The following is a 21,029-nucleotide window of genomic DNA, read 5'->3' on the forward strand; positions in this document are numbered from 1 at the left end:
CTTGAAAAAACCAAACACCAGAGATAACTGTACTAAAATAGCTTTCTGTTTTCAACGCTATACATATACAAAATAACCAATTTACGATCTTTTTCAATTGACATAATCAACAAAATTGTTAAGCTGCAGAAAATGTCAAAAGAACACTTACAAATCTAATTACGTAGTTCAATGGCGAGACTGTTAACATGCCTTAGAATTGAATCTGAGGAAAAACCCACTAATTGAAACAAACGGCATTCAACAATTATAAACAGATCAAGCAGATTTTTGAACTACTCCTGTATTTTATGAATGTTCATCAGTTCTTTTATTTCCAACTAGGCCTGCATTTAATGAATATTCATCAGTTCTGTAAGTTTAGAGACAAACTGTACATCGTTTTTTATATTATTTGTATAAAAAATCAGAAAATAGCATAACTTTTGGGAAAAATGGTCCAATAAAGCTGATTTTATATCAGGGCCTGCACGTTTTCACTGTACTTCAGTCCTGAAAGTCTGAAAACAAAAGGTTAAACAGTTTTCCACTGTTCTTTATGACACAGAGTGCACATAGTGAAGACGACAGACGCAGGTGATGGCTACATGTACAGACACATCTTTCATCAACTTTGAAAAATGGCTATGGACCGGGCACTGGCATTATTAAAATAAATACGTATGTAAATAATTATTGTAATTCATCAAAATGCAGTTCAGGGATGCTAGTCTTCCGGTTTTTACCGGAATTCCGGTTTTTTGCGTCCAGTTATAAAATTTTCTGGTACTATATTTTGTTCCGGAATTCTCGTTTTTAACGTGGTCGCGGACTGGACGAACGATGCGTCAGAGGAACGTCGCATTTCAACCATTGCGACAGAGCTGCGTTTCAACACAATATCTAGTCACAACCGTAGCACGTGATTTATTTATGGCGCTTGATTGGTTGGAAATGTAGGCTTTAATGTCGGCACCCATGTGGAAAGTTTTGACACCGCGTGCGCGGAATTTTGAACTAAACCAAACTAAATGGATTTCGCGGAGAGGGGAACAGACGATATTAGAAACATCGACATTACTGTCAAAAATAGATTTAGTTGGAGTTGGCTGGAGGAAAAGGACAATAATGACGATTTTTTTTCTACCTATGTTCGGAAGCGAAAGTCCCCCGGAGAAGCTTGGTGTGTATGGTGCAACGACGTGATCCGGTACGGAAGCAGTGTTAAAAAAGCTCTGAAAAACCATGCTAAAACAACTAAGCATGCCAAAGCACGTAGTTGTCTTTACACATTTTTGTTGCTTGGGCATTACCACGAAAGCCATTACCAATCTTTGAAAATGATAAATGAAAGGGATTAACATTTAGTGACTATCATTATCATGCTGGTGATTATCAAGCTTACGTGAGGGATCATTACTGTCTACTATGGGTGGTAGGTGTTTATGTACTGATGGCACTTCCATCTTGTCAATGTCAAGATTATCCTTGGAAACAACTGTTGAAAATTACCATGAAGTTGTGATGACATATATTGCAATATATTTATTAAATAAAATTTGAAATATAGTAATTGTTTCATAATCAATTTGTATTTGTACCCCCCCCCCCCCCCCCCCCCCCCCCCGTCTTTGCCAAAAAAAAGTTCAGGTTTTCTTTCCGGACCCCACTAGCATCCCTGGCAGTTGGATATCCAGATGATTAACAGTAATGAGACACATTGGGGTATAAAATAACAACAATGAAGAGCAAAGATGACATCACTGAAATAAAAATCTACATTTTCATGACTGAAATTTTTAAGAGGTAAAACTGAGGTACCTCCAGCACGCATGGTGGTTGTACAATTGTGTCTTCTGTTGGTGAGATGCAATAGTTCATAGTTCCACTGACAGTTATATATTTTAAGAAATTTATTACACTGCTCTAAGGAAAAATACATCCTTTACACAAAATGGTATTATACACAAAAAAAGTCTGATTCTCTACTAAAATCTCCATTCTATGAGGTACTTAGTATGCTATCTCCAAAACTCACTCAATTTCTTTTTCATATTTAAACTTCACTCTGAATGCTATGATAATGATACTCTAACATAATGAGCAATTTTTCAAGTGCCCAAATTTTGCAGCTTAATCATTTTATACACATATAAGGCTGCAGAAGAATATATTTTAATTGTACAATAAGCATAGTGAAATGTTTACCTTTGTAATGACTAAGCTCTATCTTGTCAGATTTTGAGCCTTTCTTAAATACACAAATGATACACATGAAAATATCAGCGTAAACATAACATAATGCTGCTGTTGAGTTTGTGTGAAAGCATGGAGAATCTACTAAAAACTTACATGAAATGACATAATAACATGTTCTTGATGGTCAACAAGAGGAACATGGCTGTTTATCAAAGTAATGTCAGTAAATGAAAGGGTGGAAGCACCTTGCAGAATGTCTAAACTTGATAGCTTTCCCCTCAAAAATTCAAGATATAAGCAAAAACCTGCTTTATGTTTCATTCACTTATATCAGTATGACAAGTATAATTCAGAATAATGAAAGCTCTTACAATGAACAATCCTAAATGATGAAATTTCTAACTGGATGATGTCTTAATTCCAGTGTAAATACTTTTGCAGATCCGAAATATTCACTGAAAAAAAATTCTATATATAAAAAGAGTCCAGGAATATTTACTTTTATGAAGTAGATAGATGCCTGGTGGCATTTTAGCCTTAATTGTGAAAATGTTTTGGATTTAATAAAATTCAACACTGGCCACCATTGCTATACATCACTCCTCCATAGTTTGATGGTTTTGTCATTTTCCAATGCTGCTGAGGCAATAATATTCTCTGTAGGATGGCAAGCACAGCAGAGAACCACATCTAAAAAATAATATATATATATATATATATATATATATATATATATATATAAACAAACTGATTTAGTCCTACACAGAACTCAAACATGTAACAACCACATTTGCTTTATTGTTCTAATGCAAAAATATTGTGGAATAATATGATGTAACATTACACAAAAAAAAAATCATCCTGCTTATACAAAGTCTTACCTGTGTGCCCAGCTAACTTCTGTACAATATCCTTGGTCTGGAGATTCCATATATAAACCATATTATCTTCAGAACCGGAAACAATCCACTAGAAAATCAATAAGCTGAATATTAAAATATTTGTGTTCTTGCACTTTGTATGTCCTTTTGCCAAAACGTATCTTTGAAAATACTTAATTTCAGACATCAATAATAATCTGCCCGATTATTACTGGTTGAAGACTTCTACTCCTTCTTCAATTGCAGGTCAAACGAAGATAACAGAAAACAAGGCAGCAAAGCTGTCAAATGTACAGACAAAAGGAGAAGATAATAATGCACAGAATAGGCTAAGTCAATTTTGATGCAATAATACCAGGGGTCAAAATGTTGCTTTCCCACTTTCCCCGAGGAAAGCAACATTAATAATTTAATAACGGAGATATTTAAGCATTTAATTTTGCAAATTTTGGACAAGGTTGCATTGTGACTAGAGCCGTGCACCAACAAAGCCCAAAATTTATGTGGATTGAGTTGAGATTATATGTGACCTAAATGTAAGAGATCGGTATGCAAGCGCTTGTAGTCTAGGAGGAGAAGTGGTAACAGTGACAATGACGTGGCCACAGACGAGACGGGTATGGACTATGCTGGTGGTACAATTACCATTAATGTAAACCAATCATGCTGATTTTATTAAACAAAACCAATCAGTAAATTTAACATAAAACAAAAATACGGTTTGGCAAAAAAGGGGCAAATGTCACCAAAATTCTGCAAAAAAACAGAAAAATCATACCGAATTTCGAAAGCAACCTGCTTCTTTACCAAGCAAAGCTACTCAGTAAATTTATAGTAAAATAAAAATAAGGTTTGGAAGTTATTTCTCACATACAGCAACATCAAGAACAAATTCAAGAACTGCCAAAGACTTTAAGGCTCTAATTCAAATACTTTTAAAGTGCTTTTTAGTGTAAATAAGGTTTGAGAATAATAAATAACATCTTTCAGGACAATATAGTAACACACAATGTCCAGTCCATAAGAACTATTTGTAATGTTCATTAATGAAGTGTAAAACTTGCCTTTCCTCCAGTTACAGAAAAGTTGGCAAATATACAATACTTTTCATTTTTGTGGCCGCTGTAAGTCTTCAGGCACTGAAAATTGAAATAAAAAGGAAACATACTATTAAAATATTAATAATGGCAGTGAACGAAGCGCTAGTACTGCAATCTACCTCTAACTGAATAACAACTTTTTATTTTCTTTCACGATAGAAGCCAAACACTGTGACATGAAATTCCATGCTTACCATGCATGGGTTTAACTGTAAAAACTAAAAATCCTGAAAATGTAGCTTATAATTCAAAAATTAAACAAATGTTACCTGTAAGTTGATGTTTGATTGTAATTCAATGAGACAATTATAGGACAATTATAGTTGCTTTCATGTGAAATACAGAACCTAATGATGTAACAAGCTACTGACAGCCATTACCTTCCCTTTGCTGTAGTCCCACAATTTAAGAGTGTTGTCTAATGTTGCTGCCAAGATGTACTTTCCATTGGGTGAAAATTTGACAAATGACACTGGTGGATTATCATCATCTGCAAAATAGCTTAGACTTTTAAATTATAAATGATCTATTCACTATTCAATATAAGCTGTAAAGATTTTGAGGAAAACCTAACCTAGAATAACAGAATTTTGAAATATGGCAGCTTAATTGGACTTCTACTTTAGCTGGTTGTTACAGACTTTATAATATATTTAAAACAAGGCAGCAAACCTGTCTAATGTACAGACAAAGAGCAGAAAAAAGATGCACAAAATATGTAACTGCCAATTTTGCTAAACATCAAAGTGAACAACATATTTTTATAAAGCACCATAAGTAATTTGGATATAAATTAAACTGTGTAACTAGCATGAGGCTTGAGGCCCACCAGTTCTAGTTTACACTTTAAAAATGCCAGAATGAGAAAAAAATGAAAATATCACACAGGATTGCACAAATTCTAGAACAAGGCAGCAAAGCTGTCAAATGTACAGACAAAAAGTATAAAGATGCAGGATATAGGTCACTTTGTCATTTTTGATACAGTAATAAATAATGCTTACAACAAGTAAGATGGTCAATAAGATTAGTTTCAGGACCACTAGAGACAATATGCCTTGAAATGTGTTTTCAGTGTTGCATATATGCTGAAAAAAGTGAAAAAAAAAAAAAAAACAACAACACAACTTTTAAAAAAATGGCCCGATCATGCTGATTTCAAACTTGACCTATGTTTTATGGATATTCATCAGTTCTGTAAGTTTTAAGCCACAAGGAAAAATGGTTTTCTACTTATCGTGTTATGAGTGTTGCATATATGCTGAAAAAAGAGAAAAAACAGCACAACTTTTGAAAAAAAAAATGGTCCAATCATGCCGATTTTCAAACCTGACCTGTGTTTTATGCATATTCATCAGTTCTGTAAGTTTTAAGCCTAAAGGTAAAGTATATATATATATATATATATATATATATATATATATATATATATATATAAAAAATAGACCTACAAAGATAATTTTCAATTCAAACTTGATCTGTATATAAGTTCTATGAATCAGCAGGGTATGAAATAAGGACCGTTCGACGGCCCAGGACGGCTCAATTATCGCCCAGGTGGTCTCTTTCCAAAAGTTGCCAGTCTGGCCATTTTTCTAGCCTCTATAATAATTGTATATCAATATGTGCGTTCATATCAAAGTCATAATAACTCTTCTTTTTGGCCAAAAATTGGATTTTCCTTGAGTAAACGGCAATTTTCCCGTACTTACTAATGGTCAACGACCCCATTCCTGCATTCAAAGTTAGTCCAGGGTTTTTTTTCCTAAACGTTTGGTTTTGTACATGCTTAGGCCTATTCACCGTTTACCCGGCATGCCTAGCGCAAAAACCCTTCACCATGTTATATGAAGCGTCTGATACAAAGTATCAAACGCAGCATTCACATGCTTGTTAATGAGACAAATAACGATGTGTGGTCATTCAAGATCAGAACAACACAATCTTGTCTAATTGCGCAGTTTAAGTTTTGATTCTTCCATAATGTGTTATTGTAATTTTCTTAACATTTACACTGACAAGACGAGGTCAGAAATGTACAATGTTTTCCAATTTTCTAATTATGCAGTTTCAATTTTGATTAGTGAATTTTCTTTAATCTGCATGGTCATTTTCTGAACATTTGTATAAGCTACAAAATATTTCTCATCGGAAAATCACCCAGCAGCTTTCCAAGTACAAGTAAGTGACATCACGACACATTTCCGGTTCTCGTTGAGATCTTGAAGGTTACGGTTTGCTGCACAAAGCATTCTATCTCAAAATATACGCAGCTGCAGCTCGATTTCTTGAAGGGCAAGTCTAAGCTATACGATGTCTTTCTCATAAAAATATATAATTGAATGACGTCACGACGTATGGATGGCATTGAGAAGAGTGACCTACATTTGGTACAAAACACATGTAGTCCCAAAACAAAGTCTAAGCAAACTTACCGCCAAATTACGAAAGTGAACACCTTCCAGAATTTCACAAGACAAAATTTATTCACATAACAGACTGACTACTGAATATTTATTTGGTTAAAAATCTACATGCTCTAGTAATACAGGCCATTCTTAAAATAGAAACTATACAAAATGTGTGAAGGACAGGTGCTGATAAAAGTTAGTGTCTAGCCCTGCAAAAGGAAAAGATCAGTTGTGCCATCATGGAAAACTGAATTTTCTTGGTTAATTTGTGATGAGACTGATAGTAAAAACGTCAAACATTTTTTGCAAGACCTGTCGAAGTGTATTTGCACTATTGGTTTCTAGGCAACAACCAGAAAGATTTCATAAGTATGCCCATGGAGCGTTTGTAACAGGTGGGTCATGCAACCCAGACTCTGATTATGACAGTCACAGTGAATCAGACTTTTCCGATTTGGGTTCAGAGCATAACTTTTCAGATGCTGACAGTGAAGAATCTATTTGAATAAATTCACTTTGAGACTAAGAGTCCTTGTTTTAATATCGTTCTTGCCTGCAATTGGTTTAATCAGGTAATTTTCAAAAAATTCAGGGCTGGCTACTTTTGGTCAGGGCTGGCTACTTTTCAAAGTTGCCAGCCCTGCTGTCCGGCTTCAAATTTATACCAAATTTCATATCCTGGAATAAGTCCTGTTTTCTGTATAATGGTGGATGAAATATGCTGAAAAAAGTTTAAAAACAGCATAACTTTGGAAAAAATGGCCCTATCATCCTGATTTTCAAGCTCAACTTGTACTTAATTAATATTCATCAGTTCTATAAGTTTGAAGCCAAAAAGTCACATGGTTTTCCACTGATTGTAAAATAAGTAATAAGTGAAAGTGCATGGCAATGGCAATGACTGACAGAGGTGACAGGTATATGTACAGACACATGTGTCTGTACCTAAAAAGCATTTATCTATGAAAGAAATATCTGAAATTATAATTAAAGATGTCATAATAATAGCTTACCAATTAAAGTTTTTAAACACTGGCCTGATGCGGTATCCCATATACGGCTAGAGTTTTCCAAAAGAGATTAAAAAAAATTTAATTATTAGAAAGAACCTGAAGTCTATGGCACATGAAGTTAACTGAAAAATGAACATGCAAGTTTTTCTGATAGAATATACACAGCGTCCAGCTGTTATTTACCATATTAAGGCCATTCCGTTGGCAATCTTCACCATCACTAACACCAGACCACGGTTCAAATAAATCCAGATTGGGATTTGGGCGGTACTGAGACAAACTCTAAATCACACTCACAGTCCAGAACAGATGTTTACATAAGAAACTAATGCGCAAAAAAAGGGCAATTTATCATATTTTGCAGGTTAATCATAGTACTGTCACACATGCAGACGCATGTTGTGTTTTTCTTTAGGAAATATTTCTTTCTGTGTATCTTCAATATTTTATAAAGCATAGCAATCATCAATACTTATACTCCTGCCAAATGGTTCATATCATCACTTTTTTTATTGCAAACAATAGTGCAAATGCTTAACAGGAAGTATGATTGACTAGAGCGGAGCAATTGTTGCCCAAAGTAGTGTGAATGCAAGCAAAGTGGGTTTTTTCGACTGCAGTTTTATCGGGGGATACTGAACTGCGGTTTGCTTAATAGTGTGAATGGCCCAACAGTGACATCCCCCCTCCCCCCAGCTATATCAAAACAGTCCAAAAATGACAAACAATGATGAAAGCGTACAAAACATTTTGTCAATTTTTCTGCAACATTATATAATGCTAATAACACTTGCACAAACAATTTTGATAATGTACTACATACTGTTACTGAGGCAATACTAAATTGCTAAATCAAAGGCCTTAAGACCAATAAGAATTTAATGTCACACCTGGAAAATGGCAATTTGTGAAAAATGAAAAATTCATAAGACACTGTTTTTACAAGGAAAATGATCTTATTAGGATCTTTTTCAAATGCCTGCTGTATGTTTATCCTGTAAATCATTCCTGTATGTTTAAAAATAATAAGTTACCTGTTTTTTCTTATGCACTTTAGTATTTACAATCTGGTAAATATCTGGCAATATCAACAGTACCTGTCCATGAGTTGAAAGTATATTGGGAAATAATAGGTCATGTCCAGCTTTGAACTTGACTGCTAATTTTTTACATTAAATAATCCCTGAACGTGTTTTCCATTATTGCAGTAACAAGACATAAGCACAGCTATAAACACACACACAGACACAATTGTGCTTTAGCAACTTAAAAGTCAAATATTTACCACAATCCATCATAGCTACTGGACACAATTAGAGAACCATCTCTGTTAAAATGGACAGCAGTAACTGGGTCAGAGTGAGCTGGCAGAGTTTTTAAGCACTTCCCTGTCCGCACATCCCAGATCCTGACACTTTCATCAAACTACAAAGAAAAACAGAAAAATATGCACTAAGGAAGTATCTCAACTCAAACTCCTGGCTATCCACATTATATCTTAATGTTCACATTTTCTATTGCCAGTTTGACAAGCCTGCCTAATTATTCAAGGAAAAGCCTGAAGGTGTCCCATCTCTACAGCTTTTTACCCCTACCTAGAAAGTTGTTTTTAGCTCTATTAGCTTGTTTGTTAGTTCAGAATAATTACTGTATATGTAAACCGCTCATGCAGATTTTTCGAAAGCAACCTGCCTCTTTACCAAACAAAGCAAGTTTAACGTATAATAAAAATACAGGGGCCGGTTTCACAAAGCAGTAGTTAGTTAGCGATCGGTAGTTAGCCTCTCGCTAGTTCTCTCGCTCGTTATTGTCTCGTTGTTACCATGGATATTTAACGACTGGTCAGAGCAGTCGCTAACTCTAGAGTTTCATCGTACGCATGCGTAATGAGTGAAATAAAAAGGTTGCTTAGTTACCATTGTTTGTCGTTTGTCTTTGTATCCAATATGGCGGCTACCTTTCTTGCTATCCGTACCGCCAGACGGCAACGTAGACTACGACGTTTTCATGAAAGGCAGAATCTATTATAATATACATACGATGATGCAATTTACGAGAGGTTGCGCCTAGCTGTGACAAAAAGAGCGGCAAAAAGGTGGTGGAGATTCTTTACGACGACCTCAAAGCAGACGTTCTTATGCATTTCCAGCCACCAAAAATTGGAGAGTTAGTGCTTTCGTGACACTTTTACGCAAGAGTTCCACTTCCGGCAGACGGTTTCGAGACTACGGTGAGTAACGAGAGAACTAACGACCAAACTTTACGGCTGAACTTAGCGATGAGTTAACTACTGCTTCGTGAAACACCCCTCGAAAATCGCTAAGTTTGCTCGTTAGCGAGGTAGTTCAGTAGTTAGTTGTTCTAACTAACTACTGCTTTGTGAAACCGGCCCCAGTTTGGCAGTTATGGGGCAAACATCACAAATACTTGCAACACACAGAATAATTACTGTAAATGTAAACCGATCATGTGGACTTTCAAAAGCAACCTGCTTCTTAGCCAAACAAAGCTACTCAGTAAATTTTAAGTATATAAACAATATGGTTTGGCAGTTATGGGGCAAACATCATGAGTTGGACAGCAATGGTGACGGCACGGACAGACAGACCAATCTGAATATAAAAATTTAACTTTCTGTTCAGGTAGCTTTAAGTGTCTGTATGCATGCAGTTATAAGGTGAACAACAGATGTGTTAGTGACAGTGGTAACTATCACAATGTGATCAGAATATATATATATATATATATATATATATATATATATATATATATATATATATATATAAAGAGACATGAAGGGTACTGCAGATATAGACACAGATATTGTTGACTACTTACTGATCCAGAGACTATAAGGTTTGATTGAGGGTTGAAGTTACAACAAAACACATAATTGCTGTGTCCTTTTAAAGTCTTTAAACACTTGCCCTGAAATGGATAAAATATAATTTCAGTGAAAATATGCTAAATTTCAAGCAAAATCACTAAGACTGGGCCTCGACCTAACAGGACCTATTTATCTCCAAGGGGTTTCTCGCTTAAATGCTTTCGGCTTGAGTGGCTTAGATGCCTGGCATGCCTACTGAAGCTGATAAATGATAATTAATTACACTTTAGCAGCTCCAGTAGGCGGGAGAGACATTTAAGCCGCTCAAGTTGATAGGAATTTATTGAGAATCTTCTTGGAGATCCAAAGTTAGTATGATAGGGGCTGGGAACGGTCCCCTAAACAGAGCCCGTCTTATAACCTTGATATCACTAAAATTAAAGGTTTTAAAATATCAACATAAAATAAATCACTAAAACTAAATTTCACAGTAAGTTAAATTTAACAACATGGAAGGACGATTTTAATATCGATTATATTGCAAATTGTGGATTGCTAAATTAAAACATCTACAGTTTTCACACACAATAGCAAAATCGTCTTATATCAAAAGTTACCGTGGCAACATCCCATATTTTGAGTGTTTTATCATCTGATGCACTACATATCAGCCTGCTGTCCGTGGACCAAGCTAGGTCAGAGATACCCTGGATATATGGAAAAGAACATAGTTACAGGTGTTGTGCCAGCACAATCACCATACAATATTGCAGTTTGACATTCAATAACTACAGGATCAGAGATGGGATACAGCCTCTGGGTACAGTACCACCAGCTGGAGAAATTGCATTTGTATGGAAAACAAAAAAAAGGGACATAGTTAGGCGGCTAAGCCAAAAAATTGTGCAAAAGTTGATAAAAGCATGAAACTTTCCATGGTGAATGACCATTGGGTGTTTGTCAATTTTGGATCGGGGGGCAACTCCAAAATTCACAAGTACCCGGATGAGCAGCTTTCTTAAAATATGCTGACTCAGCATTTTGTGTACATCCAGAATTCACGTAAACGAGCACTACCGGCGTTAATTATGATAACATGAATAAATTTGAGAAACGTACACTAGCTGTAAACATCAATTACAGCAATGATGACGTCATGATGGCGTCACTGGGTGCTACTGCAAAATACAAAATGACAAATACCCACTCACTCGCATATGCCAAATAGTCGAACCCTGCAATGATCTTTCCTGTAAACATTCCTTACAGAAATGCATCCTTGAGGGCTAGAAACGTTGAGTTGGCTTGGTTTCTACTTCCGAGACTTTGAGCATTTTCAATATGGCCGTCAATTTTTAGAGAAAATAGAAAAACAACCAAGAGTTGACAGATATAATTTATTTGTGGCTATTGTGAACACATTTCCCGTCATAAAAACACAGTAGGATAAATGACTGCATACTAGCATGTTTCTGTTATTGAAAAATCAAAATGGCCGCCAACGCATACAGCAGAGGATGAAGAATAGCAGTATAATCAGTCTATTACTTTTATGATTAATCTAATTAAAACTTTGTATGCCTTCGATTTTTCTGTTCATTTGGATTTTAAATTAGCCATGATCCTTACCTATCATTATCAGCTTGTTTGACACTCAAAAATAAAAGGAATGAAATGAAAAAAAAGTAAGAATAATTTTCAAAGGAGGTTGGTATAAATAAAAATATTTGAAAATAGTATAAAACATATTTTAAAAATCAATTACGAACTTAATTTGGCAATTTCTTTTTGGTGGGAGTCTGAACTGCTAGAGCACGTTTTAATGCAAAATAAACATTCAGTAGTCAGTTGTTACCATCTCAACCATGTGAATAAATTTTGCTCTTGCAGGGCTAGACATTAGCATATTTCACTCAGTTGCGAATGAACGCATCCTAACCACCGGGTCTCCCCCTGACGATCTTCCACTAATGAGGCCCTCGAACAAATATTCAAATTGCCTTTTCTTTTTGCTCGGATCAGTAACTATCTCCCGCTAACGATCTTCTGCTGACGAAGTCGCTAAAACAAATATGAAAAAAAAAACCTTCTTGTCTCGCTCGGATCGCTACCGATATTCCGCTGACGATATGAAAAGTGCTTCTTCATCTCATTTGGATCGCTAAAGTCTAAATGACATTTGCTACGGACCGTACAATGAACTCATACACGTTTTCTGTGGGATTTTTATGACATCGTAAATGGCTAAGGGCAACGGCAATTACCTCTACAGTACATGCTTGTGCCGTGTCTTGTTGCTAATATGAGCTTAAGCCTGGGTCCCAACTCCACGCATGATTTTCAGGACGTACGGTTTTTTAGGTTCCTCTCGTCTGGCTGGGCCGTAGCTAGATCGTAGGGAAGAAATCAAGTAACTGGTGATTGTAATTAGTGCGCAAGAAGAAAGTGCGTGGACAGTACCTGAGAAGCTCAGCCTCCGCACGCCAGAAGTATCTCTGCATCCGACTGGCTTTAGCACGTGTCCCTCATCGTGCACTACGTACGTGATGCGTACAAGGAATACAGGCAACGCAAGGGCAACGCAAGTAGACGCAGGGCAGCCTTGCTGGCTTCCTATGGTTGTTGCTCGTCCTTTGCACGGGAATCTTACGTGTTGAGATGTTTTGGGAGAGGTATAAAACAGGTGCATGTTTGAGAAGGTCATTATATCCGCAGCAGTGTTCAAAGATGGTGAACCCAATCATACTTTGCTTGTCCCCTCTCCCCCTCTCCACTCTTGCTCTTTGCTGCCTCTTTAGGCATTTTTACAACTTGGCATCAATTTTTTGGCCGTAGACCAGACGTAGAAGCCCGTATGTTGGATTGGGACCCAGGCTAAAGGATATGTACCATTGGTAGAAGGAAACGAAGGCATCGCCCGCTGACGACCTGCCGCTGACGAAGTCCTTTGCACGGATTTGAAAATTGCTTTCTCGTCTCCCTCGGATCCAAAACAACCACCTGCTAAAGGTATGAAAATTGACTTGGCGTTTGGGACCGACCGCTGCTAATCTTCCGCGAACAAAATCCCTTGAATCAATATGAAAATTAACTTCTCTTCTCGCTTGGATTGCAAACGATCTCCCTCTGATTTGTAAATTGGCTTCGCATCTTGCTCCGATGGCGAATCACCTACCGCCGACGATCTCCCGCAAACGAAATCCGTACTTGAACGAATATGAAAATTACTTTCTCCTCTGTCGGCGCTGTCAGGTGCTGCTTGAAGGTCTGATAGGTTTCAGCTTTCAAAATTTAACGACAAGCTTGCTAAAAAATCTAATAAAAGTTGGAAATGCCTAGCATTGGTCAGCGGCCTTATTTTTCAAACATTAAGGGGTTGCTGCTGACATATCAGAGATGACAGCTGATAAACGGAAGAAGAAATTTGACGAACATATTTCCTTTCCTCTTTGCACCAATCTGTTTTATTATGTCGCCTGCATTGACCACAGGCGTATTGTTTTACTGACATACAATGTACATGCAGATTTCATTCGTTTAAAATCTTTTTCAGCTGAAAAACATAATTTACTATCTTTTTACCTGCCTTTCCCGTGCCGTTTTGGTGGCTATTTTGCTATTTCTATTAAAATGACTTGCAGATTATGTGAAAGAAAACCCTAATAAACACCACCTCTGTATTTGTAAACATGTAAATAAATAGACATTAAAATGAAGAATCTTCACGCACTGTATATAGTTTGATGTAAATTGCTATGAATACTTACAGTGTATGTAATTTTGCGTAAAAATTGGCAGCCATTTTGGGTTACGAAAAGTGCCAATGTCCCAGAATTTAGAAAAGCCAAGCTAAGTCGACTTTTCTGACCAAAAAAGGGGCATTTCTTTTTCAAACAACTACAGAAAGCAACATAGTATTGTTCAACTATGGGACCAAATAGATTGGTAACCTGACTACTTGGAGGGCTTACGCCCTCACCACACAAGAGTTGAATATTAAACAAACAGATAATGGTAGTGTAGGATAAAAGCTAACGAAAAATCACGATGAACGGAAAAATCAAAGAAGAAGATGCCGTTAATTAGACTGATGATACTATGAAATATGCTGATTTTGCTGATTTACTTTACCCTCTGCCTCTACCCTATGTTTTGGCGGCCATTTTGTTTTTTATCAGTAACAAAGACGTGGTAGGATGTAGTCTTGTGCCCTACTGTGTTCTTCCGATATGAAACACATTCACAACAGCCACAAATATAGTATATGCGTCGACTTCTGGTTGTTTTTCTGTTTTTCCTCAAAAATTGACGGCCATATTGAAAATGCTCAATGTCTCGGAAGTAGCAATCAAGCTAATTTTACCTTTCTAACCCTAAAGGATGCACTTCTGTTATAAAAATTACGGAAAAGAAACATTACAGAGTTTGACTATTGTTCCTGTAGGAGAAAGTGGATATTTGTCATTCTAAGTTGTGCAATATCACCCAGTGACGTCATCGTGACGTCATCATTGCTCTCATAGATGTGCACAGTGAGTGTACGTTTTTAAAATCTATTTATGATATCATAATTAGTACTGATAGTGCTCGTTTTGATGAAATCTGAATGTACATAAAATGCTGAGTCAGCATATTTAAGAAAGCGTCTCATCCGGGTACCTGTGAATTTTGGAGTTGCCCCCCGATCCAAAATTGACAAACACCTAAGGGTCATTCATCGTGGAAAGTTTCATGCTTTTATCAACTTTTGCACAATTCTGGATATAATTTGGACTTAACCGCCTGACTAACAGCACCTCCAGTGTTGTGCTTGACATGCTCTGCAAAATGCAGTAAATGCAAAATGCAGTATCTTTGCTCTGGACTTATAGCAATGTGCCATGAATTTCGTACATATGAAATTAATTGAAATAACTATAAGATTGTTTTGTTCGAAATTTATGAAATGGGACGTGCTCAGAAATTCCAGATGTTTGAATTTCATGAAATTCTGTCAATTTTGACCATAAGTTGTCTGTCCCTTGCTACGAGTTTTGTTATCTTTTCCTCACATTCAAAATTTATGGCACATTACCATATTCACATTTCATTTTCACCACCATGTTATACTTTTTGATATAAAGGTCAAATCCAAGGGCATATTTGGAATCTCCACATATGACTTTTGGTCAGATGGGACAGAAGGGACAATTATTTTGTTATATGACAAAGCAAAATATTCTACATTTGTAAAATACTTTGCCTCAGAATATCCAAATATATTGCCATACTGCAACCATGACATGCTCTTTAAATTAAATACGTACCAGCTTATGTCCACTTATCGTCTTCTCAAACTTTCCATCATAAGCTCCCCATATCTTTATCAATTTGTCTGCAGCTGAAAAAAAAGTAAAAACCAAGTTTGATTATAGGTGACCTGTATGGATTTACTCACCAAAAAGAGTGTTCCTGGGTAAAGAGCCATTTTCTCCGACTCCGGAATTATTGCTTAACCAATTCATGCACTTGGATTCAATATCTTATTTCATTTTTAAATATAAATGAGAATCCCCTCTGATTGATAGGGTCTGGGAATGGTCCCTTAGTAGAAAAAAAGCATTTTAGAAAACCCTACCTGAATATGCAAAAATGAACTGACAAATCTGTGTCACATGGTACTGTGACAACATACAACCTGAGCTACATACTGAATACAGTGAAGTTAGGGAAGGCTATGTTAAAAGGTGTTAGACAATTTTGATTTGTCTCAGTGTGTTGCTGTGGGCTGCACTAAAAAAAGCAGCAAATGATCTGGCATTCATTGGCGATTATCTTCAGTGTTCATTCTAGGATGCACCCTTGCGTCACTGACGCAGAAAAAATTTGGTTGACGCAATTCGTAGGGTGAGCTAAGCCAACAAAATTCAAGGGAATTAACAGCGGGGCATTTTTGTGTTCTAAACGCGCCCTCCAATTCAGCAAATTCACAACCGAAGTTTGATTGTTTACTCGACATCTCTCGATATCAAGATCTAATGTTAAACATAACGAAGATATTCTTTACTCATCGCAGTTTCAACAAAGATCTAAATTTATGCTGACGTCATGTGCTTTATGCAAATCAGTGGCAATCGCCCCTCCTTTCTTGAATCCCTGATATGCTGAGATTAACTGTCCATATAGATCAATTGATCAACCTGTACATTGTGCATGATGGCGGAGAAAAAGCAAAGCTTTTTAAAGAAAATCGATCCCGAAGATCACTCTAAAACGGCTCAGAACAGTAGCGACGGAGGCAATGATCATCACAGCAGATATTCCCACCACAAAGAGAGCAAAAGTTTGTGCAGCTGTCATGACTGCTGATACCGCGTCAAATAGCAATGCATCTTCAAGGTCGTTTAAAAAAAGGAGGAGAAATACTTATTACAAGTGGCTTGTATACGACGATAACGCAAACTTGGTGTATTGCAGCTTATGCATTGTAAAAAAGAAGGACAATATCCTCTTTCAAGGGACTAATAACTTTCGAACGAGTACCCTTATGCGACATGAGACGTCCACTGTCCACAATCTTGCCATACAAGAGACGGCGGAAGCAGCTCAAGCTAAACAGGCTTTTTGCAGAGCTTTAGAAGGTAAGATATTATTTTTTTGTTAATATTTATTTGTAACATAGAGCAAGAGCCATCAAAGTGACACTAGCATACGTTGTTGATTATCGTGACGGTCCCGGACCCACGTGTTGTAATTATATTTGTGCAGTTTGAGGAACTCTTGACAGTGCATTCTGGGATATTGCAATGCTGAACAACTATGTAAACAATGTGCTTACTGCGTAGCATTGAGAAGTCCCCCCTACCCCACCAGACCATGTGACCATGTAACTCCTAGATCTTGTGAAAAGGGATCTTTTTTGAAGCTCGATATTTACAAAATGAACTTCTAATTTGTGTATTTCGATAAAGAAATATTCATTTGGGCATGTTTTCTGAAGGATATGCGCCATTCAAGCCATTCTGAAGGTCTGTTTTCAATCTTACTTGCAACATTAAAATTGGAGACAGTTAAATTGAGAAGTTTCAGAACAAATGAATAATTGTTAAACCTACAAGAACTTGCCAGCCACTCTCCATTGGGACTGAACTTGACTGATGACACTGCTTTAGTATGTCCTGCTAATGTAAACTTCAGTGTATAGTTAGGCTTCTGAAAGATGAATGGTTTCATGTCAGCATTTTTCAAAATATATATTTGGTTTTCTGTTTATCTTTAGGCAAGCAGTTACATGAGAACGAGGACATTTGTTCTGCTTATTATAAATAATACAGAATAACTTCTTAATTACCACTGGAGCACTGACTTATGCTACTGTAACACTTTTTGAAAATCAAGTAATGCTTGATTCAGTTCATAATCTGAATGTACAAGCAACAATAACTGAAATCTTAAAAAGCACAAAAATCCAAATAAGCACATAATACTCAATAATCTTTTTTAAAAATGCAAGGCACTCCACACTGATTACACTGAAACAATATTGGACAATTCACTTATAAGAGTGTAGAAAATCCATAAATAGGGTAATTTTACAAAATAAAATGTAAGAAAGTTTTTAACTCCAAAGAGATCTTTCTATTTCCTCATCTGAGACCATATTCTTGCTGCTTCTCTGTAATCAAATTCTTTTCAAGATGTCCATGATTTTGTCTGTTGAATGTTAGTCTCCGCACTATTAAAAACGGATATCAACAAGTTTTGCTTCGATGCCATGGTAACATAAATATGTCTTAAGATACCCCCATAATTAAGCATTTTAGTCAGTAGTAGTCAGCAGATTTCTTCTAAAGTCTCATAAATTCAGAATGATTTAAAATCAGTGCTATACTTGTCAGAAAATCCTCTTCAGTCCAAAAGAGCTACAGCTCAATATTTTTATGGGTCCTATGGCATTTCAATCGGTCATACCCGGTAGGAAAGACAGTTTTGCCATATCTGAATTGGTTCCTAAGATCAGTTCTAATCATAATTTTAAAATGTCATCCTGTATACTGTTGTCTATTCAGGTAGATTTGCCAATAGCTGTTAGACTCTTGAAAACCCATTTAGGATTAAAAGAAAGAAAAATATATGACCCATGACTTATGTCACAATAAACTCATATAGATAATCTAGCAACACTCTCAACACTCTTTTACACTGAAATGATTGAACTCACCAATGGCTGAGATTTGCTGCTGCCACTGTTGTTTGTACTGGCAATGGTTGTGGATGGTTTGGTTGGAGCATCAGATTTTACTGCATCTTCAGCTGACATCTTTGCAGCAAAATAACAAAAGTTGGTAAATAGTGACTAGACTTTATGCTTTGAAACTTTCCTATTGAAAGCACAGTAAAAGAAGAAACTTATTTCCATTTGCTATAAAAACAAAACCAATTACACAACATAATGATGATGTTACAATATTGTCTCAACAAAAAGTTGGAAAACGTTATTTTGAATAATTCTAAATTAACCATATAAGCTAGGGTGACTATTTTAACTAAATATTGATGGATAATATTTCTAAAATTATTTTTTCTGGGGTCAAACTCAGACCAAACATTAAAATCATGACTATAGTGCCTTAGACCCCATTTCCAGAGATTAGATCGATCTACTTTAGATCGACCTAACTTCCTGGGGGTTCACGCTAAACAGCTGTCAGCCGAGCGAACACGAAAGTTAATTACCCCCTTACAGCTTGTAGTAGGCGAGACTGACATTTAAGCTGGATTATCTGACAGTAATCTAGTGAGACTCCCCACGGGAATAGATCGATCTAAAAATCTATGGGAATGCGCTCTTAATGCTTATCTTATTGATGACACATCACAACTGCACAATATAGATAATAAATATTATACTTTTTTGTAATCTGGTGCTCATCTTTTAGTTATATTTTGTAGAATTTTTTTTTATATACCTGTTGATATAATCTGAACAAGTATTACAATGTATATTTTATATAATTTGAAAAAGTTGTTGAACTTATATTTAGTGTTCAATTTTAATAGACCAAATAATTCAGACTTGATCTTCCTCATTCGATAAATAACAATATCCTGAATATGTCCAGTTATAAAGAATTTCATATTATACAAATTTCATGCCTTAAGAAACCTGAAAATTTGGAACAAACAAAACAACAGACCTTGAAAAAAGCCGCATATGGAATTTCCTCAGGGTTATGGAAAAGTCCTGACAGTGGCGCCACCGCATGGTGGTGGCCAGATTTGGTATTAAGGGCTTAAGGGGATTGTGCAACAGTCACTGCAGGGGACAATGAGTTAAAGTAGGTCAAAGGTCAATTTCAAGGTTACAGTTAGATTGCAAGCATATGAGTAAAAAAGGTCTGCTCTATCGTAAAATCACACACCCGCTATAAACAGACGAAAACCAGGTCAAATCTACTCAGGATAACTGCCAGTAACCTACTGCACATGAGCGGAAGTTGTGGTCCACATGCTGTCTGGAGTTGGCTGGAACGATAAGTGCTAGGCAAGTCACCCGCTCTTTATGTTTCTGACACAATTAACTGAATCGATGAAAATAAAATACCAGAAATGGAATTTTCAACCGTTTTTCATTCAAAATAAATGTTTATATTGTCATAAATACATAGTGAAAATCAACTAGAAGACCCATTCTTTAAATAAATTCTGCTCATGCGCAGTAGGTTACTAGTCCTCGCGTCATGACCTGAGTAGATTTGACCTGGTTTTCATCTGTTTATAACAGGTGTATGATTTTACAATGGTCAAACTGGTAGATAGACAGATGAGTTTAAGGAAAGTGATACCTCTGTTGATGGAAAAACTGGTTGGCTTCACAGTAATGTGTGTGTTGAGGAGATGAGATGTAAAATAAAAATTTGAGAGCTGCTGCACCACAGCTGGTTCGGCAACTGGTTTTCATTTCCAACATTTTTTAGCCTTTGCTTTCATGTGTTAGCACAGCCAATACATATCAGAATCGTCAATAGGAGTGCTTACGTATGAATTTTCGTGCTACATATTAGTAAATGTTTGTTCCCACCTTGTTACTTTAAAGAATGGCATAGTCTTTTATAATTAACCAGGTGTCAATAAGTGACTTGTGTCTTTCACAAAGAAGAAATACAATGTCTTATCTGCCAAAGCCAATACCCCTTGTCAAGAATAGATTACTTGTTTCATAGTATTTTCAAGGCAGAATGTCTGAAGCTAAGCATTAAGTGATGTTAAGAACACACCCCTAACCCTTCTTATATTATCGACAGCAAAACAGCATAATTACCTTTCCTTTGCTATTATTATTATTTATTATTGACACTGACAGGGACACCACACACAGGGTTGTGTTACAGATTTTAGTGTCTAGCATTCACCATAATCCTGTGTGTAATTATCATGAACAATATTTTCGTTCTCTTTGCCTACCTTTTGCCGGAATCAAATAACTGAAAAAATGCGGATCACTTGCTTGCAGGACTCAAACCGGCAAAGTCAAATTAAAACGAATGAAATAAACAACAGCATGTGTGACAACGTGCGCTCTAGTGCGGGAAATCGCGCGTGCGTCAAATCTTACGATATTCTCGCGAGACGTAAATAGG

The 21,029-nt window shown here is 36.3% G+C and overlaps 1 protein-coding gene across 1 annotated transcript; it reads right to left on the minus strand.

Moving 5' to 3' along the window:
* Positions 1-1,874: 1,874 nt before the first annotated feature.
* LOC106154500 (WD repeat-containing protein 5) lies at positions 1,875-21,027 on the minus strand. The gene is made up of 12 exons (XM_013528864.2): positions 20,854-21,027; positions 18,611-18,709; positions 17,505-17,601; positions 15,717-15,790; positions 11,028-11,117; positions 10,422-10,511; positions 8,869-9,008; positions 7,584-7,630; positions 4,540-4,649; positions 4,124-4,198; positions 3,060-3,147; positions 1,875-2,868 (listed from the first exon to the last, which is right to left on the minus strand). Exons 2-12 carry the CDS (start codon positions 18,707-18,709, stop codon positions 2,768-2,770), a joined length of 1,011 nt encoding a protein of 336 aa, XP_013384318.1. The 5' UTR covers positions 20,854-21,027; the 3' UTR covers positions 1,875-2,767.
* Positions 21,028-21,029: the final 2 nt, after the last annotated feature.

Source organism: Lingula anatina, chromosome 3 (genome assembly GCF_051362555.1).
Source record: "Lingula anatina isolate TDL-2025a chromosome 3, LinAna3.0, whole genome shotgun sequence".
In the NCBI taxonomy this organism is placed as follows: domain Eukaryota; kingdom Metazoa; phylum Brachiopoda; class Lingulata; order Lingulida; family Lingulidae; genus Lingula; species Lingula anatina.

Bases quoted from the DNA above. Each gene is read 5' to 3' on its own strand.
- LOC106154500 (XM_013528864.2), bottom strand. From the start codon at position 18,709: ATGTCAGCTGAAGATGCAGTAAAATCTGATGCTCCAACCAAACCATCC. The intron at 4,199-4,539 runs GTAATGGCTGTC...TTCAATTTTCAG, and splicing joins GGGACTACAGCAAAGGGAAG to TGCCTGAAGACTTACAGCGG. The intron at 3,148-4,123 runs GCAAGTTTTACA...TTGATTTTCTAG, and splicing joins TTTCTGTAACTGGAGGAAAG to TGGATTGTTTCCGGTTCTGA.